The following is a 27,252-nucleotide window of genomic DNA, read 5'->3' as shown; positions in this document are numbered from 1 at the left end:
GGCCAGGGCAGTCTACCGCTGAGAAAGAGACCGAGAGCGAGGCCTGGAGAATAAATAAGAGGTTTTCTTTAATGGTTAGTAGTTATCTCTCTTTGGAGGAAATGGCGCAGGGAGGGGTCCGGATCCGAGGGCGGAGGTCTGTCCCGCTACCGGAACCAACGGCCGAAGAAAGCGTCCAGGAGGGAAGAAGCATCGCCCAGGTCCTCCCTGCGGTGCAGGCCTGCGGAGAGAGAGAGAGACGGACGTCATGCCACAGAGGGTGCCTCCAGGCAATAGAGGCCAGGCCACCTCTATGCAGAGACCCTCACTGATTGACTATACAATATTCATTGCAATATTCATACTTGCTTCAAACAGACAAGGGTTCTTCCTCCCACCCTGGACATCATTCCACAGAGGGTGCCTCCAGGCAACAACAGCGAGGCCACCTCTATGTAGATATCCTCACTGATTGATTTTGCAGCTCCACTGTTACTCAAGCTTGCTCATTGTAAGATCCACACTTGCTTCAAACTGACAAGGGTTCTTCCTCCCACCCTGGACATCATTCCACAGAAGGTGCCTCCAGGCAACAACAGCCAGGCCACCTCTATGTAGATATTCTCACTGATTGCAGCTGCAAGGCTACTCAATGCTAGTGAAGCTTGCTAACTGAAACATCCACACTTGCTTTGAACAGGCAAGGGTTCTTCCTCCCACCCTGGACATCATTCCACAAGTATGTGTGTGTGTATATATACATATAATATACATATATATACACACACACACACACACACACTACTTGCTTTGCTACTTCTATGCAGATACACTCCCTGATTGACTTTGCAGGTGTATAGACACTCCACTTGCCTCGCTAGCAACAGAACCTCTGAAGATGCCTTTAGATACAGATGCAGGCGAAACGCCAGGAGGGAATGCTGCTGAAACATGGCCAGGCAGCCTAGAAAAACTCACAGCGACCCATTGATTCTGGCCATGAAAGCCTTCGACAACACATATGTTTGTTTTAATTGCCTTGAGATCGGCATGTTTATATCACTAGAGACGTTGCCGAGTCGTGCTCAGCGCATAAGGCACCCTACTGACGTCTGGACAAAGAGGAAGACCTGCTATTACTATTACTATTATTATTATTAATTATTTGAAACACAACAAGATAAGTCCACAGCAGACACTCTGCTGGATGTTGAATTTGACCACATGCCGGACACTTCCCAAGTGATGTATCGGTGAATAATGCATGCAGATCTGAGTAGGGTGGCCTTTTGCAATGGACAAATGGTAATTTTGTCAGCATCGATTGTTTTCAAGTGCAGACCAAGGTCTTGAGGCACTGCACCCAGTGTGCCGATCACCACTGGGACCCCCTTGACTGGCTTGTGCCAGAGTCTTTGCAGTTCGATCTTTAAATCCTCATATCGTGTCAGCTTTTCCAGTTGTTTCTCCTCAATCCTGCCGTCACCTGGGATTGCGACATCGACAATCCATACTTTGTCTTTTAACACAATCGTGAGGTCAGGAGTCTTGTGCTCCAAAACCCTGTGTCTGAATTCAGAAGTCCCAGAGTAGCTTATTATTGTTGTTATTATTATTATTATTATTGCTATACTTACTTATACCCCGCTTTATCTCTCCCGAAGGAGACCAAGGTCCTTTTGGAGCACGAAATGCCTACGATTCGGAGGCCAGTTATCAGCCCGAGCCTGGAATCCAGCTACCGAGGAATCCACTACTCAGCATCGTAAACAGCAATCAATAGGGCCATAAAGAGATAGCGTAATAAAGAGATAGCATGGCCGGGCATAAAACCATAAAGCATGGCGATAACAGTTAAACCCATCCAAGGCAGGGGCCCTGGTTGGGTTTCGCCACCGCCCAAAATCCAAGAGTGAGGGTGCATCTGCACTGTGGAATTAGCACAGTTTGACACCCCTTGAACTGCCCTGGCTCAAGGCTACAGACTCCTGGGAGTTGTAGTTTCACAAAGTTTCCAGGCGTCTCTTCCGAAGGCAGCTCTCCAAACCACACATTCCAGTGGTACATTCTCCAGCACAGAAGCAGGGCTCCTTGTTTTGTATTTGTGTTGCATTTGTGTATTGCATATTCTTCTTTAGAGGCTTTTAAGCAGTGGCTGAATGGACATCTGTTGGGAAGGGTTAGATGGAGTACTTCCTGCCTGGCAGAAGGGGGATGGACTAGATGGCCTACTCTGGGTTCCTTCCAACTCTGGGATTCTGTCTATCTCCTTCTCTGTGGAGTCTTGAGCAGAGGCTGGAGGGCCATCTGTCGGGAGGGCTTGGGTTGTGCCTGCCTAACAGAAGGGGGCCGGACTAGATGGTCTTTGGGGCTCCCTTTGGATTCTATGATGAGTTATTGATATTGTGTCATATGTTGACATTGTAGGCTTAATTTATAAATTAATAGCTGTGCCCGGCCACGCGTTGCTGTGGCGAAGTATGGTGGTATGGGAAATAAAGTATTGAGGAATTGGTGGTAGTTAAGGTAAAGGGTCCCCTGGGCTGAGTGGGTTGCTAGGAGACCAAGTGGGTGGAGCTTAGCCTTCTAACTGGCAGCAATTGGATAAAAACAATTATTCCTCTCCCTCTAATTAGGACTTTATTTTTCTTTTCTTTTTGTTGTATCAACCTAGAGGCATGGATGAGGGGTTGTGATGTCAATTTTCGAGGTTGTGGGGTGTTTACTTTTGTTGTTTTGTCCGCTGCCGTGATGCCATCACTCTTTTATATATATACTAGCTGTGCCCGGCCACGCGTTGCTGTGGCGAAGTATGGTGGTATGGGAAATAAAGTATTGAGGAATTGGTGGTAGTTAAGGTAAAGGGTCCCCTGGGCTGAGTGGGTTGCTAGGAGACCAAGTGAGCAGAGCTTAGCCTTCTAACTGGCAGCAATTGGATAAAAACAATTATTCCTCTCCCTCTAATTAGGACTTTATTTTTCTTTTCTTTTTGTTGTATCAACCTAGAGGCGTGGATGATGGGTTGTGTTGTCAAATTTCGAGGTTGGGGGGCCTGTAGTTTTGTTGTTTTGTCCGCTGCCCTGATGCCATCACTCTTTTATATATATAGATAGATCAATGGAAATGAGGGAGTTCAGGGGGGAAACTAACAGATCTGGTTTTGATTATTTATTGGTCAGCTTTTATTAAATATGTTCTAGAAGGTGAAAAAGGAAAACAATACAATCTTGCTGGTCAGGAATTTTGGATATGACATTTGTTTAATGGTTGACTTATACCTCCTATGGTAAAGGAAATGATACTTGTTCAGGCCTTGCTGGCGGGGTTCTGTGTTCATAAAATGTTCATTGTTTTTGTGTTTTGTTTCACTATAAGTTGTTCATGTATGTAAATAAAAATTAATTGTATTTAAAAATATATATTGACATTGTAGATGCACCTCCCAGTCTGAGCGGAAGCATGAGGGGCACCGGGAGCCGAAGGGCGATGGGTCAGGGGGCCTTTGGGACCACCCGGGACTCACCTGGCCCGTCCGGAAGGGGCTCGGCTCCGCTGCGGCGAGTGACCACTGTCTCCTCGTGGCCCTGGCTGTCACGCACCGTCCGGCGCTCCTCCACTGTCTGCGGGAAAATGTGGAAGAGGAACCAGACAAACGCACAGGGAGTTGTAGTTTGGTGAGACACAGATGTGTTACATAGTGTAGTGTACAATAATAATCTCTTATATTATATATAACAATATAATTATTATATATATATATATATATATATATAATATATATAATATATATATATTATAATATATATAATAATAATAATAACTTTGCCCCGGTGGCGAAGTGGGTTAAAGCACTGAGCTGCTGAACTTGTAGACCGAAAGGTCCCAGGTTCAAACCCTGGGGGTAGCATGAGTAGCCGCTGTTAGCTCCAGCTTCTGCCAACCTAGCAGTTCGAAAATATGCAAATGTGAGTAGATCAATAGGTACTGCTTTTGCGGGAAGGTAACGGCGCTCCATACAGTCATGCCAGTGGCCACATGACCTTGGAGGTGTCTATGGACAACGCCGGCTCTTCGGCTTAGAAATGGAGATGAGCACCAACCCCAGAGTCAGACACGACTGGACTTAACGTCAGGGGAAAACCTTTACCTTTTACAATAATAATAACAGTATTGCAATATGATAAAATAATATAATAATATTATTAATTCAACGCACAGGGAGTTGTAGTTTGGCAAGACACGGATGTGTTACATAGTGTAACGTACGATAATAATAACAGTATTGCAATTGGAAGCTACAAGGCGTAGAGCCTTTTTGACCGATGCTCCAATTCTGTGGAACTCACTGCCTCCATATGTTAGAGAAATGTCGGAGTTGCGACCTTTTGTAAAAGCGCTCAAGACTTGGCTGTTTGGTTGTGCATTTAAGTAAATCAGATCTAATCTGCCAAATATTCACTGTTGAATGTTTTTATGTTGAATGTTTTTATATTGTGGAATGATATTTTAAATTGTAAGTCGCTCGGAGCACTCTGGTGGAGAGCGACTAATTAAGAAATAAAGTGAAGTGAAGTGAAGAAGTGAATATGATATAACAATATAATAATATTATTAATTCAATGCACAGGGAGTTGTAGTTTGGCGAGACACGGATGTGTTACATAGTGTAACGTACAATAATAATAACAGTATTGCAATATGATATAATAATATAATAATATTATTAATTAAACACACAGGGAATTGTAGTTTGGCGAGACATGGATGTGTCACATAGTGTAACATATAATAATAATAATAATAATAATAATAATAATAGTATTGCAATATAATATATTATTAATTACACACACAGGGAGTTGTAGTTTGGTGAGACATGGATGTGTTACATAGTGTAACATATAATAATAATAATAATAATAATAATAATAATAATGCAATGTACTATAATAATATAACATAACGTGCTGCAGGATAATATCCCTCCAATGGAAACAAAGTGTGTTCCTTTTCCCATTGTGTTTATGACAGAACCCATTGGGAAATGACATTTCTAACTCGGGAACAGAAACTGCGTTACATAGTGTAACTGACTCTCCGTATTGTTCTAAGGCCCAAGCAGAGAAGGGTAAATATCTTGTCGAGCGACAACTCCCGGGCAGCTTAAAGTGGCATCAACCTGTGTTAAATGCACTACAGTGCAGACGCGCCCCCGGCTTGGGCTGACTCACCCCGTCTGGTGCCATCACTTTGGTGACAGAGACGCTTTGGAAGTAGGAGCGGGGCTGGGCAGGTGGCGGGAGGACCGTGCGGAGGCCTTCGGAGCGGACGCGCAAGTCCAGGTCTGCCGGGGAAGAAACAACGGCCGTGAGTCTCATGCATTGGAGTCTCATGTGCCACCGAATCGAAGGCTTTGATTGATGTCAAAAATCAGAAACTCCTCAAAGCACAGCAGAAAAAAAAAAACAGTACAAGAAAACCGCACTACAAACTAGAGCTGACAGCTGGCACAACAAAACATGGCATGGAAAGTTCCTTGACAAAATTGAAGGAAAAGCTGACGAGGAGAAGACCTGGCTCTGGCTCACGAATGGGACCCTGAAGGAGGAGACAGAAGGCCTGATCCTTGCAGCCCAGGAGCAAGACATCAGGACAAAGGCCATTCAGGCCAAGATCGAAAAATCAGCTGATGACCCAAAATGCAGACTGTGCAAGGAAACCGACGAAACCATTGATCCTATCCTCAGCTGCTGTAAGAAAATCGCACAGACAGACTACAAACAGAGGCACAACTGTGTGGCCCAAATGATCCATTGGAACTTATGCCTCAAGTACCACCTGCCAGCAGCAAAGAACTGGTGGGATCACAAACCTGCAAAAGTATTGGAAAATGAGCACGCAAAGAGACTATGGGACTTCCGAATCCAGACTGACAAAGTTCTGGAACACAACACACCAGACATCACAGTTGTGGAAAGGAAAAAGGTTTGGGTCATTGATGTCGCCATCCCAGGTGACAGTCGCATTCATGGTCCGCTTTTGGAACCATGAAACCAACAACAGTATAAACCGGATACTTCCCTGACCCTGCAATTTATTGACTGAAAACCCTCTCTGAAATTTTTCCTGAAGTTTTATAGTAATAATAATAATAATAATAATAATAATAATAATAATAATAACAACTTTATTTTTATACCCCGCCCCATCTCCCCGAAGGGACTCGGGGCGGCTTACATGGGGCCTTGCCCGATAAAACAATCAAATATCAAAACACAGCAATAAAACTATTATCAAATAAAAACATCAATTACAGTAAAAAAAATAGTTAAAATCGACATAAAACATACAATATTAACAAAGGAGACTAATTCATTGAACCCAGGCAAAGTGCAGAATTTTAATATTTACATTAGAATTATTTTATATTCTAATATAAAATATTAGATAAATATTATTTTAATATTTACATTAGAATATTTTAATGCTTTGCCTTAGTGTTTAAATCTTGTATACGCTTATGTTTAATGGTTTTAATGATTTTAATGTATAGTTACGTCAGCTTCTAGTTATTATGATTTTTTTTTATTATATGTATGTCGGCGTTGAATTCTTGCCATCAATATGTCATAAAGTGCTTCAAGTCCCACAGGGGTGAGAAAGGCGACATATAAATATACCGTATATACTCGAGTATAAGCCGACCCAAATATAAGCCGAGGCACCTAATTTTACCAAAAAAAACGGGAGAACATTGACTCCAGTATAAGCCGATGGTGGTAAATTTCAGAAATAAAAATAGATACAATAAAATTACATTAATTTAGGCATCAGTAGATTAAATGTTTTTGAATATTTACATAAAGCTCAAATTTAAGATAAGACTGTCCAACTCTGGTGCAATCATGATTCTCATCTTCTTCAATGTAAATGTGCCTTTTAATAATAATAGAGTAAAATAATACATGTAATAATAATAATAATAATAAATACAGGAAAATAATACATATCATAATAGAGTAAAATAATAAATGCAATAATAATAAGATCAGAGTGAAATAATAAATGTATTAATAATAATAATAATAATAATAATAAAGTAAAATAAATGTAATAATAGCAACAATAAAAGAGAAAAATAATAAATGTAATAATACCAATCATAATAGAGAAAAATAATAAATGTACCATATATTCTCGAGTATAAGCTGACCCAAATATAAGCCAACCAGGACTCTCACCCGAGTATAAGCCAAGGGGGGCTTTTCCAGTCTTAAAAAAAGGGCTGAAAAACTAGGCTTATACTTGAGTATATACAGTACTAAATAAATAAATAAAATAAAATGCCATACGCAGCAGCAGTAACAAACGATGCCTCACCAAACTACGCATCCCAGGGTGACACAGCATGGATCCAATGCAATTCAATGAGAGGCGAGGTTCCATGATCTCCTAGCACTGAGTCACGGCAGCTGAAGTGGGACTAAACCGCATTCATCCCATAGTGTGGATGCACCCTGGGAAGGGCAGCTTTGAATGAGCTCTTCTTGCAGCTCAATTAACTCGCCGCCACAAAGCTGAAGAGCTTGGGTGGCATGTATTTCTCGGACTATAACTCCCAGAATCCCCTTCCTCTGGGCATCTCACCTCCATCCTCTTTGGGAGCCTCCGCTGGAGCCGGAAGATCCTCTGGCGGCTGCAGAAAAAGAAGAGGGGTATTCGTAATTTCCATGGAGAAACATGGGACGTGTTCCCAGAACGAGGCTCCGGTGCCAATCCTCTTGAATGCCAAGGACCAAGGGGCAGGATTAGGCCGTACCGCCTTGAAGGGAGGCCAGGGCTTCTTCTCCGGAAGACGCAGCCCATCGTCCGCGGCTCCGTCCCGGGGACCAGGGCTGTCCGGATACTTGAGCATCGAGTCCCGTAATGTCCGCCTCTTCGGGAAGGAGGGGTCGGCCTGCGGGGGGGCCGCCATGCCTGGGATCTCTGCCGGGAAAACGTAAACAGTTGCAGGATCCCAGAATTGGAAGGGAACCCCAAAAGCCATCTAGTCTGACCCGCTTCTGCCAGGCAGCGAGGCACAATCCGATCCCACCCACCCTCTGCTTAAAGGCCTCCAGAGAAAGAGATAGATATAGATAAATAGATAGGGATGGATAGATAGACAGACAGACAGACAGACAGGAAGATAGATAAGAGTGATAGAATCCTAGAGTTGGAAGGGAACCCCGAAGGGCACCCAGCCCAACAACAACAACAAAACTTCATTTATATGCCGCTCTATCTCTGATAAGGACTCAGAGCGGTTTACACATCATAAAAACAATCAATACATATACATAACACAAAATACAAGAAACCAGTATAACAGCAATGAACAAGCAAATGTTTGCCAGAGCCGGCCCTAGGTATTTTTCAAGTGTAGGTGAACAGAATTTTGGAGAGATAGACAGAGTGGAAGAGAGATAGACAGAACGGAAAGATGGATAGATAGACACGAAGAGGGAGAGAGAGATGGATAGATAACTGGACAGACAGACAGGGAGACAGATAGATAAGTAGATAGATAAGATAAATAAGAATATAAAGATAGATAGACAAACAGGAAGATGTATATGTGTGTGTGTGTATATATATATATATATAGGAGAGAAAGGAAGACAGACAGACAGACAAATGTGACCTAATATGACCTTAAATGAATCTACTGCACTTTATCTATTTATGAATGTGTTACTCATAATGTGCACCTTGCTTATCCACTATTACAACCTCGTTGTTTTTAATTCAATGTTTTAATACTGCGTTGTGTTTTTTTTGGTTATTGTGTATATATTATTATTGATTTTTGTTATTGTTCTTTGATGTTTCATATTTTATCATTGTTTTGTATCTGATTTTGCTGTAAGCCGCCCTGAGTCCCCTTCGGGGGAGATGGAGGCGGGATATAAATAAACTACTTATTATTATTATTATTATTATTATTATTATTATAAGATAGATAGAACAACTAGATAGATAAACAGATAGATGGACGTCTAGACAGATAGTAAAATAGATAGAGAGATAGACAGGGAGAGATGGATATATAGCTGGACAGAAAGACAGGGAGATAGATAAGTAAATAGATAAGATAAATAAGAATATAGATAGAAAGATAGATAGACAGACAGGAAGATATATATGGGAGAGAAAGGAAGACAGACAGACAGACAGATAAATAGATAAGATAGAACAACTAGATAGATAGACAGATAGATGGATGTCTAGACAGATAGGAAAATAGATAGATAGATAGATAGGAAGAGAGAGAGAGAGAGATGGATAGATAGCTGGACAGACAAACAAGAAGCTAGATAGACAGTCAGATAGATAGAGTCATGGAATGCTAGAGCTGGAAGGGGTGCAGCACCCATGCCCTCCTGACAGATGTCCATCCAACCAAAGATTGATCGTCATAGTCATGATTGAAAGAGAAAGAGATGATAAATATGATTGGCAGCAGCGTGGAACCACTGAGAGGAGGAGGAGTTTCAGGAATAAATGATCGAAGCAGAATGGATGGGGCTACGACTCCCCTCGGTTAAGAGCTGTTGGGAATCACCCTGATCTACTCAAGTCTAGATGTAGTCAGATAGATGATAGAGTTAGATTGAGGGAATCCTTTCTCTGTTTCCAAAGCAGGCCTAGACAGGCTTCACTGTGTTTCACTCACATCCCTTACTTTGAAGTTAGTAGAAATGTGAATCTCTTTTAACACTAACTTCTCATTGGTCAGAATGTCTTTTATGGACCATGAGGTCGGAACCATTTTGGTTCTCTCTTCTCCCTTTGTTCTTCTAGCTAACAACATGTCTCGCCATCTCTCCTGGCAAGATGTAACTATTTAGATGTTTGTTATTTTTCCTTTCTTATTTTTCCTTAGAAACCAGTCTAGAGTAGACTAGACAGCTCCCAAGCCTTTCTATCCACAATGGAGTTCTTTTTATCTGAATAAATACCTTTTTGAACTTTTACTGAGACTCTGCACTCCATTGCAATCCTAAACTGAAAGGCTTCTCTTTGCTCACCCCATGTAAGTAACTGCTGCATTTGAAAGCTTTGCTTTTGCTACTCTGCTGCATTTTTGGTGGAATCGCCCCCAGAGAGGGTTAAATTGAGTCCAACCGCTCAGAGATGACCACAACATTGGATCGCACAGACAGGCCCCTTGTCTCCCAGGATTGTCACAGCATTGGGCCAGGGCAAAGGCTGCACCTAGAACTAATGGCCTTGCAGAACTGCATTGAGGGCAGAAGGGCGGAAGGGCGGCCAGGCTCACCCAAGGGCCGGCCGGGCGTCCCCACGGCCCCCATTTCGCTGAAGAGGTCGTTGAAGTCCCAGAAGAGCTCCTCGAACCCAAAGGCGTCGTGGAAGCGCATCCCGCCGGGGCCGAAGGGGAAGCCGAAGCCGCCGAAGCCACCGAAGCCGCCGAAGCCGCCGGGCCCGAAGGAGGGGCCACCGCCTTCATCCTCGTCATCCTCCTCCTCCTCATCATCCTCCCTCGTGATGCCCCCAAAGAAGGGGTCGCGGGGCCTGGGGGTCAGAGAGAAGACCACAGAACGCTCCGTCACACCGTTTGTGCTCCTGGGTCATAGCTGTCCTTTCATACAAACTTCATTCAACTGCCAAAACTTTGCTTCTGCGGGAGGGAGGGAGGGACATCCTGCTATAGCACATCATATTATTATTATTATTATATTCTAATTGTATTATATAATAATAATTATATACCGTATATACTCGAGCATAAGCCAACCCGAATATAAGCCAAGGCACATCATATTATTATAGCACATCATATTATTATTTTATTTTTATTATTATTATTACTATTATATTCTAATTGTACTATAACATAATAATTATATATTACAATAATATTATTATATATTACAATAATATTATACAGTAGAGTTTCACTTATTCAACATAAACGGGCTGGCAGAATGTTGGATAAGTGAATATGTTGGATAATATGGAGGCATTAAGGAAAAGCCTATTAAACATCAAATTAGGTGATGATTTTACAAGCACCAAAACATCATGTTATACAACACATTTGACAGAAAATGTAGTTCAATAGGCAGTAATGTTATGTTGTAATTACTGTATTTACAAATTTAGCACCAAAATATCACAATGTATTGAAAACATTGACTACAAAAATGCGTTGGATAATCCAGAACGTTGGATAAGCAAGTGTTGGATAAGTGAGACTGCTGTAATACTTTATTATAATAATACACTATTACGGTAGTATATTATATATTACATGAAATACTACTAATAATATTGCAGTATAGTGGTCTAGTACATACAATATAGTAATATATATTGCTTATATTTTGCTATGCTAATAATATGTTCATGTACATATAATATTGATAATATTATTATAATGTAATACCATATAATAATACTACACTATTATAATTGTATATTATATATTACATGTAATATTACTAATAATATTGAAGTATAGTGATATAGTACATACAATATAGTAATATATAATGCTTATATTTTGCTATCCTAATAATATGTGTTTATGTACATATAATATTGATAATAATATTGTAATGTAATACCATATAATAATACTACACTATTATAATAGTACAGTAGAGTCTCACTTATCCAATGTAGACGGGCCGGCAGAACGTTGGATAAGCGAATATGTTGGATAATAAGGAGAGATTAGGGAAAAGCCTGTTAAACATCAAATTAGGTTATGATTTTACAAATTAAGCACCAAAACATCATGTTATATAACAAATTTGACAGAAAAAGGTTCAGTACACAGTAATGCTATGTAGTAATTACTGTATTTACAAATTTAGCACCAAAATATCACGATATATTGAAAACATTGACTACAAAAATGCGTTGGATAATCCAGAATGTTGGATAAGCGAGGCTTGGATAAGTGAGACTCTACTGTATATTATATATTACATGTAATATTACTAATAATATTGCAGTATAGTGGTCTAGTACATACAATATAGTAATATATAATGCTTATGTTTTGCTATGCTAATAATATGTTTATGTACATATAATATTGATAATAATATTATAATGTAATACCATATAATAATATTACACTATTATAATTGTATATTATATATCACATGTAATATGACTGATAATGTATAATGCTTATATTGTGCTATGCTAATAATATGTTCATGTACATATAATATTGATAATAATATTATAATGTAATACCATATAATAATATTACACTATTATAATTGTATATTATATATCACATGTAATATGACTTATAATTTATAATGCTTATATTGTGCTATGCTAATAATATAATGTTTATGTACATATAATATTGATAATAATAATATAATGTAATACCATATAATAATACTACACTATTATAATTGTATATTATATATCACATGTAATATGACTGATAATTTATAATGCTTATATTGTGCTATGCTAATAATATGTTTATGTACATATAATATTGATAATAATATTATAATGTAATACCATATAATAATACTACACTATTATAATTGTATATTATATATTACATGTAATATGACTGATAATTTATAATGCTTATATTGTACTATGATAATAATATAATATATTGTATGTACATATAACTTGGAAGCCGCCCCGAGTCCCGTTCAGGGTGAGCAGAGCAGGATATAAATGTCGCAAACAAACAAAACAAAACAAACTAACCAACAAACAATCTGATCCCTCCCAACAGATGGCCAGCTGGCGTCTGCTTAAAAACCTCCAGAGGAGACAGATAGAGATTGATAGATAGAATCCTAGAGTTGCAAAGCAACCCCAAAGGTTGTCCAGCTTGAACCCTTTCTGCCAGCCAGCAAGGCACAATCCAATCCCTCCCAACAGATGGCCAGCCGGCCTCAGCTTAAAAACCTCCAGAGAAGGAGACAGACAGAGAGATAGATAGATAGAATCCTAGAGTTGCAAAGCAACCCCAAAGGTTGTCCAGCTTGAACCCTTTCTATCCAGCCAGCAAGGCACAATCCAATCCCTCCCAACAGATGGCCAGCCGGCCTCTGCTTAAAAACCTCCACAGAAGGAGATAGATAAGATAGATAGATAGATAGATAGATAGATAGATAGATAGATAGATAGATAGATAGATAGATAGTCGTAGAATCCTTGGGAGGATTTAATTTAATTTAATTTCCCACCTGGGCCCCCCCTGGAAGCCGAAGAAGCCCCGAAAGAGGTCGTAGAGGCTCATTTTGCCCGGCGGTCGTCAAGCGAGGACGAGCGCGACGCCACTTCCGCCACTCTGTCGCAAAAAGCGCGGCCGCCAAGCGAGGCAGGGGGCGTTCAGCCAATGGCGCGCCTCGCTTTCCTCGCCGCGAGACGCTAGACTTAGGAAAGGGGCAGAGGCCCACTCTGGCGGAGAAAGGCAAGTCTCTCTGCTTATGAAGGTTTCCATCGGATTTCCCCCAAAAGTGCGCTTCCCTTTTAAATATAAGGCTGCATTAAACTATACCAGTTCTCCAAAGACTGATCTATGGTAGTTTAAACTTTTCAGTGATGGCAATATACGCATTATAAATTATTAGTAATATTTCATGTAATATATAATATACTATTATAATAGTGTAGTATTATTATATGGTATTACATTATAATAATATTATCAATATTATATGTACATAAACATATATTATTAGCATAGCAAAATATAAGCATTATATATTACTATATTGTATGTACTAGGCCACTATACTGCAATATTATTAGTCATATTACATGTAATATATAATATACTATTATAATAGTGTAGTATTATTATATGGTATTACATTATAATAATATTATCAATATTATATGTACATAAACATATATTATTAGCATAGCAAAATATAAGCATTATATATTACTATATTGTATGTACTAGGCCACTATACTGCAATATTATTAGTCATATTACATGTAATATATAATATACTATTATAATAGTGTAGTATTATTATATGGTATTACATTATAATAATATTATCAATATTATATGTACATAAACATATATTATTAGCATAGCAAAATATAAGCATTATATATTACTATATTGTATGTACTAGGCCACTATACTGCAATATTATTAGTATTATTACATGTAATATATAATATACTATTATAATAGTGTAGTATTATTATATGGTATTACATTATAATAATATTATCAATATTATATGTACATAAACATATATTATTAGCATAGCAAAATATAAGCATTATATATTACTATATTGTATGTACTAGGCCACTATACTGCAATATTATTAGTCATATTACATGTAATATATAATATACTATTATAATAGTGTAGTATTATTATATGGTATTACATTATAATAATATTATCAATATTATATGTACATAAACATATATTATTAGCATAGAAAAATATAAGCATTATATATTACTATATTGTATGTACTAGGCCACTATACTGCAATATTATTAGTATTATTACATGTAATATATAATATACTATTATAATAGTGTAGTATTATTATATGGTATTACATTATAATAATATTATCAATATTATATGTACATAAACATATATTATTAGCATAGCAAAATATAAGCATTATATATTACTATATTGTATGTACTAGGCCACTATACTGCAATATTATTAGTATTATTACATGTAATATATAATATACTATTATAATAGTGTAGTATTATTATATGGTATTACATTATAATAATATTATCAATATTATATGTACATAAACATATATTATTAGCATAGCAAAATATAAGCATTATATATTACTATATTGTATGTACTAGGCCACTATACTGCAATATTATTAGTCATATTACATGTAATATATAATATACTATTATAATAGTGTAGTATTATTATATGGTATTACATTATAATAATATTATCAATATTATATGTACATAAACATATATTATTAGCATAGCAAAATATAAGCATTATATATTACTATATTGTATGTACTAGGCCACTATACTGCAATATTATTAGTAATATTACATGTAATATACAATATACTATTATAATAGTGTAGTATTATTATATGGTATTACAGTAGAGTCTCGCTTATCCAACATAAACGGGCCGGCAGAATGTTGGATAAGCGAATATGTTGGATAATAAGGAGGGATTAAGGAGAAGCCTATTAAACATCAAATTAGGTGATGATTTTACAAGCACCAAAACATCATGTTATACAACAAATTTGGCAGAAAAAGTAGTTCAGTTCAGGGTAATTCTATGTAGTAATTACTGTATTTACAAATTTAGCACCAAAATATCACGATATATTGAAAACATTGACTACAAAAATGCATTGGATAATCCAGAACGTTGGATAAGCGAGTGTTGGATAAGTGAGACTCTACTGTAGTTTAAACTTTTCAGTGATGGCAAAGGTAATGGGGGGAAATGTTCAGTTACGTGCAGTACCTATTGATCTACTCACGCTTGCATGTTTTCTAACTGCTAGGTTGGCAGGAGCTGGGGCTAACGGCGGGAGCTCACCCCACTCCCTGGATTTGAACTGCTGATCTTTCGGGGTTGTTGTATGTCTTCCGGGCTGTGTGGCCATGTTCCAGAAGTAAGTTCAGAATTCCTGATCTTTCATTCAGCAATTTCAGCTACTCGCAGTACCTATTGATCTACTCACGCTTGCATGTTTTCTAACTGCTAGGTTGGCAGGAGCTGGGGCTAACGGCGGGAGCTCACCCCACTCCCTGGATTCGAACTGACGATCTTTCGGTCAGCAAGTTCAGCTACTCGCAGTACCTGTTGATCTACTCACGCTTGCATGTTTTCTAAGTTCTAGGTTGGCAGGAGCTGGGGCTAACAGTGGGTGCTCATTCCGCTCCCGGGATTCAAACTGCTGATCTTTCGGTCAGCAAGTTCAGCTACTCGCAGTACCTACTGATCTACTCACGCTTGCATGTTTTCTAACTGCTAGGTTGGCAGGAGCTGGGGCTAACGGTGGGAGCTCACCCTGCTCCCCTACATCCGGAGAGCCCTGTGGATGATAGATAGATCTGGACCAAACTTGGCACCAATACCCAATATGCCCAAATGTAAACACGGGTGGAGTTTTGGGAGAATAAGCCTTGTCATTTGGGAGTTGTAGTTGGTAATTTAAAGGAAACAGGTTTTAAACTTAAAGATCCAGTACATTTCCCTTTGGGATAATAGTTTTTCCAAGTCCATGTAAGGTTTTTGAGTAATGCATTCCAGAGCACAAAATTTAAATGAGGTGGATGAATGCTTGTATTGAGTGCAGTGTGAATATAAAAGAGATTCTGTAGATAAATTTTTGATTCTGGATTTATGTTCAGAGATTCTGATTCTCAAGGGTCTGGTTGTGTTTCCAATATACCAGAGATCACAGTCACGTGTCAAGAGGTAGATTACATTGCTGCTATTACAAGTGGAAAAATGTTTTAGTGTGGTCCCCACTTTGTTCCTATGATTATATATCTCCTTGGTCTTCCAAGATTGAGGAGTATTCTGGGATTCTGTATAGTAGTTTACCTACATCCCGCCTTCTCTGCCAAGATCATCAGGAAGATGAGTCTGGTTCCTGCCGCAGAGACCACTGCAAAACATTTCAAAATCTGGTTTTATTTAATACTGTTTCAAAGATTACAAAAGGCAACACAGAGCCGGAAATGTTCTCTTCGGGGTCTTTCCTATGCGCAAAGCGGAACTCGGTGCAAACGAGCCCCAAATAATCCCTTTTTCTCTTTCCTCCCCAAAAACAAGATAATCTACACTGTAGGGCAGCTCAAGGCAGGGCACAATTCGATCCCTCCCGGCAGATGGCCATTCCACCCCAAGACTATGGAAACAAAGACTGATGCAGTTGGAAGGAGGACGCAATCCCAGGCTATCTTCCCTTTTTCTCCTTGCAGCGTAGAGCTCTGTAGAGCGAATGCCATCTGCGATAAAAGGGAATCCTGGGAGATGCAGTCCCGCGAGGTTTTCGTGGCCTTCTCTAAACTACAACTCCCAGGATTGTAGCACGGGGGCCAGGGCGGCGAAAGGGGTCTCTAATTGCATTATTACATTATTTGAGACTCCTCAAATTCCTCCTCAAGATTCCTGGGGATCTGTAGTATTACAAGGTCTTTACAAGATGGCAAACTACAACTCCCACGATCCCACAGTACGGAGCCTTGGAAGTTCAAGTGGGACCAAACTGCATTCGTTCTACATGATAGAAGGGTAAATACCTTGGGAAACTACATCTCCCAGGACCCCATAGCACGGAGCCCTGGCAGTTTGAGTGGTGCCTGGCAGAAAAAAGGCCAAGGTCCTTGGGAAACCACAACTCCCAGGACCGCACAGCACGGAGCCACGTGGTTTCAAGGGAGGGGCTGAATCCGCATCCGTTCCCGCCTCCGGATCCACAGTCCTGGGGGAAAGCAGGGCCACACGGAGCCAAAGGAGGTGCAGAGGAGGAAGAGGAGGGAGCGGTCCAGCCGGCTGGACCTCTGTCTTGGCATGTCAAACAACCTTCCGCCCATCCGTCCGTCCATCGCTAGGCCAAGGAGCACTTGCTGTGGCTTTTCTGGGCCCCTTTGAGGTCCACGGGGCCCCTGGGCTGCGGAGCCTGGACGGGAGAGGAAGAGGCCGGAGAGGCTGGGACCCACATTGGGACTGCAAGGACCACCATCCCCTGCCCGAAAAGAGTCGCTTGACACCAAGTGTAAAGTGGAGCTGGAGCCGACTGAGGGAGCTCACCCACGCTCTCCCCGGGTTGGATTCAAACCGGCAACCTCCAGGTCAGAACCCAACCTTCAAGTCAGCAGTCCTGCCAGCACAAGGGTTTAAACCACTGCTCCACCGGGGGCTCCCAATAACAACAGTAATAACAACAATAACAGTAATAATAATAATCTATATACCTTATATACTCGAGTATAAGCCCACCTGAATATAAGCTGAGCCACCTAATTTTACCACATTAAAACTGGGAAAACATTGACTCCAGTATAAGCCGAGATACCAATAAAATTACTGTATATTCTCGAGTATAAGCCGACCCGAATATAAGCCGAGGCACCTAATTTTACCACAAAAAAAACAAAACTGGGAAAACATTGACTCAAGTATAAGCCGAGGGTGGTAAATTTCAGAAATAAAAATAGATACCAATAAAATTACATTAATTGAGGCATCAGTAGGTTAAAAAGCCTACAAAACCTTGCTCTTCTGACAAGCTTTCAATGGGTGAAAAACTCGGGGCTATGTCTGTTTTTATTGTTGTTTTTATTGTTATCTTAAAGCTAAGTGTATTGTTTCAATCTATTTCTGTAAACTGCTCCGAGCCAAACTGGGAGTAGCGGTATACAAGTCCAATAAATAAATAAATAAATAAATAAAATGTTTTTTAATATTTACATCAAGCTCAAATTTAAGATAAGACTGTCCAACTCTGATCCAATAATTATTCTCATCTTCAATATAAATGTGTGTTTGTATTCTTTTAGTAATAATAGCGTAAAATAATACATGCAATAATAATAACAATAATAGGGTTGTTGTATGTCTTTTGGGCTGTGTGGCCATGTTCCAGAAGCATTCTCTCCTGTTGTTTCGCCCACATCTATGGCAGGCATCCTCAGAGGTTGTGAGGAATATATCTCCATGTTCCAGAAGCATTCTCTCCTGACGTTTCGCCCACATCTATGGCAGGCATCCTCAGAGGTTGTGAGGCATGGATAAAACTAGGCAAGGAAGGTTTATATATATCTGTGGAGAGTCCAGGGTGTGACAAGAGTCCTTTGTCACTGAGGGCAGAGGAGCCCCAGGGGCAGCTAATGACTCTGAACAAAGGATGCCCCCCAGGCAAGAGACAAACCTTTCCAATGCTAATTAGGGTGATTAACTGCAACATTCATGCTGACTTCCAACTGACAAAGGACTCTTGTCACACCCTGGACTCTCCACAGATATATATTAACCTTCCTTGCTTAGTCTCTCCATGCCTCACAACCTCTGAGGATGCCTGCCATAGATGTGGGCGAAACGTCAGGAGAGAATGCTTCGGGAACATGGCCACACAGCCCGAAAGACATACAACAACCCCAATATAAAAGTGGTGCCAAGTTGCATTTGTTCCCCAGTGTATATACACCCTACTGGCTTCAGGGTTAGAAAACAACAACAACAATAATAATAATAATACAGTCCAGCTCACCACTCTTTTACTGGATTGCAGGAGGATGTCCCGGGCCAGAGTGCGGAAGGCCTGCGGGAGAGAAGAGAAGAAGAAGGTGGGAGTGGGAGTGGGAGTGGGTTAGGGTTGGGGTCCCCAGGGAAGCCCACTGGCACTCCCTGCCCCACTGACCTCCTCCACGTTGGTGCTGGACTTGGCGCTGGTCTCAAAGAAGCGGATCCCGTGCTCCCTGGAGAGCTGTGGAGGGAGGAAGAGAAGAAGGAGGAGTGAGAAGAGCGAGAGGAAGGAAGGAAGGAAGGAAGGAAGAAAGGGAAAAGAGAGGGAAGAAAGGAAAGATGGGTGGATGGAAAGGAGGGGAGGAAGAGGAAGGAAAGGGGAAAGGTATGAGGGGAGAGGAAGGAAGGAAGGAAGGAAGGAAGGAAGGAAGGAAGGAAGGAAGGAAGGAGAGAAAAGAGGAAGGAAGGAGAGACAGAAGGAAAGAAGGAAGGAAGGAACAAAGTCAAGAAAGGAAGGAAGGAAGGAAGGAAGGAAGGAAGGAAGGAAGGAAGGAAGGAGGAATAGAGACAGAAAGGAAGGAACACATACAGGAAGGAAGGAAGGAAGGAAGGAAGGAAGGAAGGAAGGAAGGAAGGAAGGAAGGAAGGAAGGGAAAACAGAGGGAAGAAAGGAAAGATGGGTGGATGGAAAGGAGGGGAGGAAGAGGAAGGAAAAGGAAAAGGTATGAGGGGAGAGGAAGGAAGGAAGGAAGGAAGGAAGGAAGGATGGAGAGAAAAGAGGAAGGAAGGAGAGACAGAAGGAAAGAAGGAAGGAAGGAACAAAGTCAGGAAAGGAAGGAAGGAAGGAAGGAAGGAGGAATAGAGACAGAAAGGAAGGAACACATACAGGAAGGAAGGAAGGAAGGAAGGAAGGAAGGAAGGAAGGAAGGAAGGAAGGAAGGAAGGGAAAACAGAGGGAAGAAAGGAAAGATGGGTGGATGGAAAGGAGGGGAGGAAGAGGAAGGAAAAGGGAAAGGTATGAGGGGAGAGGAAGGAAGGAAGGAAGTAAGGGAGGAGAGAAAAGAGGAAGGAAGGAGAGACAGAAGGAAAGAAGAAGGAAGGAAGGAAGGAAGGAAAGATGGATGGATGGAAAGGAGGTAGGCAAAGAGGAAGAAAGCACAGAAGGAAGAAAAGTAGGAAAAGAGGGAGGGAGGAGAGAAGGGATGGAGGAGAGACAGAGATGGAAGGAAGAGAAAGGGGAAAGGAAGGAAGGAAGGAGAGAAAAGATGAAGGAAGGAGGGACAGAAGAAGAAACGAAGAAAGAAGGCAGGAAAAGAGGAAGGGAGGACAGAAGGAAGGAGGAAGAGAAGAAGGAAGGAAAAGGGGAAAAGGTATGAGAGGGAAGGAAGGAAGGAAGGAGGAAAGGGAAAAGAGAGGGAAGAAAGGAAAGATGGATGGATGGAAAGGAGGTAGGCAAAGAGGAAGAAAGCAGGGAAGGAAATAAAGTAGGAAAAGAGGAAGGGAGGACAGAAGGGAGGGAGGAGAGACAGAGAGATGGAAGGAGGAGAAAAGGGAAAGGAAGGAAGGAAGGAAGGAAGGAGAGAAAGAAAGAAAGAATCATAGAAGTGAAGAGTTGGAAGAGACCTCCCAGGCCATCCAGTCCAACCCCATTCTGCTAAGAAGCAGGAAAATCTCATTCAAAGCAGCCCTGACAGAAGGAAGGAAGGAAGGAAGGAAGGAAGGAAGGAAGGAAGGAAGGAAGGAAGGAAGGAAGGAAAGAAAGAGGGACCCACCTTCTGGGCCTTGTCCTGGGGGACCTTGCGCTTGGCCTCCATGTCGCTCTTGTTCCCCAGGAGGAGCCGCTCCACCCCCGAGGAGGCATTCTGCGCATTAATGTGTATCAATAATAATGACAGCGTATCAATAATAATAATGATAGTGTATTCAAAATAATAGTGTATCAATAATAATAATAGTGTATTCATAATAATAGTATATTATTTTTATTATTAATAATAATAGTAATAGTACAGTAGAGTCTCACTTATCCAACACTCGCTTATCCAACGTTCTGGATTATCCAACGCATTTTTGTAGTCAATGTTTTCAATACATCGTGATATTTTGGTGCTAAATTCTTAAATCCAGTAATTACTACATGACTTTACCGTCTATTGAACTACTTTTTCTGTCAAATTTGTTGTATAACAGGAAGTTTTGGTGCTTAATTTGTAAAATCAAAACCTAATTTGATGTTTAATAGGCTTTTCCTTAATCCCTCCTTATTATCCAACATATTCGTTTCTCCAAGCTTCTGCCGGCCCGTTTAGCTTGGATAAGTGAGACTCTACTGTAATAGTGTATTCATAACAAAATTATGATCTGCCAACTGCAAAAGGCCACCCGACTGGGATCTGCGTGCATCATCCAAAAATACATCACACAGTCCTAGACACTTGGGAAGTGTTCAACTTGTGATTTTGTGATATGAAATCCAGCATGTCTATCTTGTTTGCTGTGTCATAATAAAATAATAATAATAATAATGTATTAATAATAATGATATTTTATTTCTTACCCGCCTCTCGTCCCAGCTCAAGGCAGCGTACAACATAGTTGAGATACACAGGTTAAAAACACACAAGCACGAAATACGCGTTCATTCAAAGGCAGGGCATGGATTCGAGAGGCGTGAGGTTGGGACGCACCGAATCCGGACTTACCTCCTTGATGCTCTTCATCCAGTTCTGGATGTTCTCAAAGGACTTCTCGTCCGTGATGTCGTAGACCAGGATGATGCCCTGGAAGGAACACAGAGACCCAGCAATTTTGAACAGAGGCCGGGCGGCCATCTGTCGGGAGGGCTTTGACTGTGCCTTCCCTGCACGGCTGAATGAAGGGTGGAGGGCTGGTTGGCCCTTCCAATATTATGATACGATTCCACGGTAAGGCAGAAGTACCCGAAAGCAGGGCTCCCCAATCTATGCCCCCCCAAAGGCTCCACCCACATCGGAGGGAGTTCTAGTGCCACCAAGGGCAAGGCAGGGCCCTTCACCTTGCTTATCCACTATTGCAACCTCATTGTTTTTAATTTGATCTTTTAATTCTGTGTTGTGTTTTTTCGCCTATTGTGTATATTTATTATTGGTTCTTGTTGTTGTCCTTTGATGTTTCATATTTTATCATCACTTGAATTTTGATTTTGCTGTAAGCCGCCCCAAGTCCCCTTCGGGGGAGATGGAAGCGGGATATAAATAAACTTATTATTATTATTATTATTATTATTATTATTATTCATCCTACCATGGCGCCCCGGTAATAGGCGGTGGTGATGGTCTTGAACCGCTCCTGCCCGGCCGTGTCCCTGGAAGAGAAAGCACAAGGAGGGCCCAACATCAATAATAGCAGCAACTGTAGTAAATTTTTATTATTTTATTATGTCACAGCAAACAAGATAGATATGCTGGATTTCGTATTACAAAATCACAAGTCAAACACTTCCCAAGTGTCTATTATTATTATTATTATTATTATTATTATTATTATTATTATTATTATTATTATTATTATTATTCAGAGGCTGCATGGCCATCTATTGGTAGGGATCGGGTTGTGCATTCCTTCCTGGCAAGATGGAGGTAGGACTAGATGCTCTTTAGGGTCGCTTCTAATTCTAGGATTGTATGGTATGGTATTATTATTATTATTATTCTCTTCAGGCGTTGCAAAGAGATGCCCCGAAATGCACACCTACCAGACCTGCAGCTTGATCCTCTTGCCCTCGATGTCCACGGTCCGGATTTTGAAGTCAATGCCTGGGTGAGGGGAAAGGGGAAAGGCAGGCATTATTCTCCGAAACTCAAGGGTTCAACGACCTGGAAGAAGCAGAAGCCTCGACGGCTAGAGCTTCCCAATCGTTCAGTGTCGGAGGCACGCTTTTGAGACTTGCCTCCTTTTGCAACACGGTCATTTGGTTCTGGTTCTATTATTATCATCATCATCATCATCATTATTATCATAATTATTCAGAGACTGGCTGGACATCTCTTGGGAGTGATTTGTGTCTTGTGACTTGTGTCTTCCTTCCTGGCAGGAAGGTGGTTGGACTGGATGACCTTTAGGGTCCCTTTTACCTCTAGGATTGTATGATATGCTATTATTTATTATGATTTATTATTATGATTTATTATTATGATTTATTATTATGATTTATTATTATGATTTATTATTATTATTATTATTATTATCATAATTATTCAGAGGCTGGCTGGCCATTAATTGGGAGGGATTGAGTTGTGCCTCCCTTCCTGGCAGGAAGGGGGTTGGACTGAATGGCCTTTATGGTCCCTTTTAGCTCTAGGATTATATGGTATGCTGCTATTATTATTATTAATATTATTATTATTATTATAACACAGCAAACAAGATAGATATGCTGGATTTCATATCACAAAATCACAAGTCGAACACTTCCCAAGTGTCTAGGACTGTATGATTTATTATTATTATTATTATTATTATTATTATTATCATCATTATTATTTTATTATGACACAGCAAACAAGGTAGACATGCTGGATTTCGTATCACAAAATCACAAGTCGAACACTTCCCAAGTGTCTTGGACTGTATGATTTATTATTATTATTATTATTATTATTATTATTATTATTATCATCATTATTATTTTATTATGACACAGCAAACAAGATAGATATGCTGGATTTCGTATCACAAAATCACAAGTCGAACACTTCCCAAGTGTCTAGGACTGTGTGATGTATATTATTATTATTATTATTATTATTATTATTATTATTATTATTATGACACAGCAAACAAGACAGATATGCTGGATTTCGTATCACAAAACCGCAAGTCGAACACTTCCCAAGTGTCTAGGACTGTATGATTTATTATTATTATTATTATTATTATTATTATTATTATGACACAGCAAACAAGGTAGATATGCTGGATTTCGTATCACAAAATCGCAAGTCGAACGCTTCCCAAGTGTCTAGGACTGTGTGATGTATATTATTATTATTATTATTATTATTATTATTATTATTATTATTATTATGTCACAGCAAACAAGATCGATATGCTGGATGTAGTTTCACAAAATCACAAGTCGAACACTTCCCAAGTGTCTAGGACTGTATGATGTATTTTCGGATGATGCGCACAGATCCCAGCAGGGTGGCCTTTTGCAGTTGGCAGATCGTGATTTTGTCAATGTCTATTGTTTCCAAATGTCGGCTGAGATCTTTTGGCACGGCACCCAGTGTATTATTATTATTATTATTATTATTATTAAACATTATTATCAGTTTTGTCAATGTCTATTGTTTCCAAATGCTGGCTGAGATCTTTTGGCAAGGCACCCAGTGCATCATCATTATTATTATTATTATTATTATTATTATTATTATTATTATTATTATGAAACATTATTATCAATTTTGTCAATGTCTATTATTTCCAAATGCCGGCTGAGATCTTTTGGCATGGCACCCAGTGTATTATTATTATTATTATTATTATTATTATGAAACATTATTATTATGGCCATTTATCTAACGAGAGGGACTGAGTTGCCGCTTTTTGCCTGGCAGCTGGACTGGATTGACTTTAGGGTCCCTTCTACCTCTAAGATTATATGGCATGATTATCATAGCTAATGCTATTATTATTATTATTATTATTATTATTATTATTATTATGAAACATTATTATTATGGCCATTTATCTATCGGGAGGGACTGAGTTAGGGTTCTTGGCTGGCAAGAAGGGGGCTGGGCTGGATGCCCTCTAGGACCCCTCCCAACTCTCGGATGGTGTTGTGATGATGACCCAGAGGGGGACGAGGAGGGTCCTGGGGGGCTCACCCACCGATGGTGCTGATGTAGGTGCCGCTGAAGTTGTCCTCTGCGAAGCGGATGATGAGGCAGGTCTTGCCCACGCCGCTGTCCCCGATCAGCAGGAGCTTGAAGAGGTGGTCGTAGGACTTGGCCATGGCCCTCAGGAGAGAGAGAGAGAGAGAGAGGCAGGCAGAAAGAAAAGAAGGAAAGAAGGAAAGAAGGAAGGAAGGAGGGAAGGAAGGGATCCCAAAGTTGGGGAAAGGCCAAGCCCTCCTCCTCCTCCTCCTTTTTCCCTTTCTCCCTGGGTTGCAGCCCAGGCCACTCCCACTGCCAAAGGGGGAAAAGTTCCTTCCTTCCTCCAGGAAAGGAAGGGTTAAGGAGGCAGGACTGCTGCCCCAGGGAAGGGAAAGGAAATGTGCAAAAGAAAGGGGGCACACTGAGCATGTGCAAAGTGCATTCCCTGCAAGGGAGCCCGAGCAGTGATAACTTCCCTCCACATCCCAATAGCAGGGCATTTAGTGACAGTCGCATTGATGAAAAGCAACAGGAAAAACTCAGCCACTCTCAGGACCTCAAGATTGAACTGCAAAGACTCTGGCAGAAACCAGTGCAGGTGGTCCCGGTGGTGATGGGCACACTGGGTGCCGTGCCAAGAGATCTCAGCCGGCATTTGGAAACAATAGACATTGACAAAATTACCATCTGCCAAGTGCAAAAGGCCACCCTGCTGGGATCTGCACCCATCATCCAAAAATACATCACACAGTCACACAGTCCTACATCACTTGGGAAGTGTTCGACTTGTGGCTTTGTGATACGAAATCCAGCATAGCTATCTTGTTTGCTGTGTCATAATAATAATAATAATAATAATAATAATAATAATAATAATAATAATACACATCACACAGTCCTAGACACTTGGGAAGTGTTCAACTTGTGGTTTTGTGATACGAAATCCAGCATGTCTGTCTTGTTTGCTGTGTCATAAATAATAATAATAATAATAATAATAATAATAATAATAATAATAATAAATATCACACAGTCCTAGACACTTGGGAAGTGTTCGACTTGTGATTTTGTGATATGAAATCCAGCATGTCTATCTTGTTTGCTGTGTCATACAATAATCATAATCATAATCATATATTACACAGTCCTAGACACTTGGGAAGTGTCCCAACTTGTGGTTTTGTGAAACGAAATCCAGCATATCTATCTTGTTTGCTGTGTCATACAACAACAACAACAACAACAACAACAACAACAACAATAATAATACATCACACAGTCCTAGACACTTGGGAAGTGTTCGACTTGTGATTTTGTGAAACGAAATCCAGCATATCTATCTTGTTTGCTGTGTCATACAATTAAATAATAATAATAATAATCTGTATTATGTTAATGCCCCACTTTGGGTTGGCAAAAGAGCACTCTTGAGCATGTGCAAAGTGCATTCCCTGCAAGGGAGCCTGAGCAGTGATAACTTCCCTCCACATCCCAATGCCAGTGGATTCTGCACAGATAATAATAATAATAATAATAATTTATGTTATTTTAATGCCCCATTTTTGATTGGCAAAAGGCTGCCCCAGCTTCTGTCAAGCCTAAAGTTCAAAAACATACAAATGAGAGTAGATGAATAGGTACTGCTCTGGCGGGAAGTAATGGCGCTCCATGCAGTCCTGCCAATGGCCACATGACCTTGGAGGTGTCTACGGACAACACCGGCTCTTGGGCTTAGAAATGGAGATGAGCACCAACCCCCAGAGTCGGTCACGACTGGACTTAATGTCTGGGGAAAACCTTGACCTTAACTACCACCAATTCCTCAATACTTTATTTCCCAGACCACCAGACTTCGCCACAGCAACGCGTGGCCGGGCACAGCTAGTACAGTAGAGTATCACTTATTTAAGCCATCAAATTTAGGTTATGGTTTTACAAATTAAGCACCAAAACATCATGTTATACAACAAATTTGACAGAAAAAGTAGTTCAATGCGAAATAATGCTATGTAGTTATTAAAGTATTTACGAATTTAGCACCAAAATATCACGATGTATTGAAAACATTGACTACAAAAATGCGTTGGATAAACCAGAACGTTGGATAAGCGAATGTTGGATAAGTGAGACTCTACTGTAATAATAATAATAACAATA

General features: G+C 40.2%; 2 protein-coding genes across 4 annotated transcripts; both read right to left on the bottom strand.

Annotated features, from left to right (window-relative positions):
* Nucleotides 1–48: 48 nt before the first annotated feature.
* Nucleotides 49–16,728, bottom strand: hax1 (HCLS1 associated protein X-1). Of its 2 annotated transcripts, none has more exons than XM_062965034.1 (7): nucleotides 16,589–16,728; nucleotides 10,301–10,554; nucleotides 7,799–7,965; nucleotides 7,627–7,675; nucleotides 5,211–5,323; nucleotides 3,503–3,599; nucleotides 49–220 (listed from the first exon to the last, which is right to left on the bottom strand). In XM_062965034.1, the coding sequence occupies exons 1-7, from the start codon at nucleotides 16,615–16,617 to the stop codon at nucleotides 147–149; spliced, it is 783 nt and encodes a 260-aa protein (XP_062821104.1). In that variant the 5' UTR covers nucleotides 16,618–16,728; the 3' UTR covers nucleotides 49–146. The 2 variants fall into 2 exon arrangements, with proteins under 2 accessions (XP_062821104.1, XP_062821103.1); XM_062965033.1 differs by lacking the exon at nucleotides 16,589–16,728 and adding an exon at nucleotides 13,224–13,370.
* rab13 (RAB13, member RAS oncogene family) lies at nucleotides 16,663–25,834 on the bottom strand. Of its 2 annotated transcripts, XM_062965031.1 has the most exons (9): nucleotides 25,112–25,834; nucleotides 22,968–23,028; nucleotides 22,517–22,577; nucleotides 21,938–22,014; nucleotides 21,792–21,822; nucleotides 21,007–21,096; nucleotides 19,410–19,475; nucleotides 19,260–19,310; nucleotides 16,663–17,669 (listed from the first exon to the last, which is right to left on the bottom strand). In XM_062965031.1, exons 1-9 carry the CDS (start codon nucleotides 25,593–25,595, stop codon nucleotides 17,598–17,600), a joined length of 993 nt encoding a protein of 330 aa, XP_062821101.1. In that variant the 5' UTR covers nucleotides 25,596–25,834; the 3' UTR covers nucleotides 16,663–17,597. The 2 variants fall into 2 exon arrangements, with proteins under 2 accessions (XP_062821101.1, XP_062821102.1); XM_062965032.1 differs by lacking the exon at nucleotides 21,792–21,822 and having other exon boundaries at nucleotides 21,937–22,014; nucleotides 25,112–25,832.
* Between the last annotated feature and the right edge of the window lie 1,418 nt (nucleotides 25,835–27,252).

Source organism: Anolis carolinensis, unplaced genomic scaffold (genome assembly GCF_035594765.1).
Source record: "Anolis carolinensis isolate JA03-04 unplaced genomic scaffold, rAnoCar3.1.pri scaffold_14, whole genome shotgun sequence".
Lineage (NCBI taxonomy): Eukaryota > Metazoa > Chordata > Lepidosauria > Squamata > Dactyloidae > Anolis > Anolis carolinensis.
Note: the sequence above shows the minus strand (reverse complement) of the source record. Positions and strands in the feature narration are given on the sequence as shown.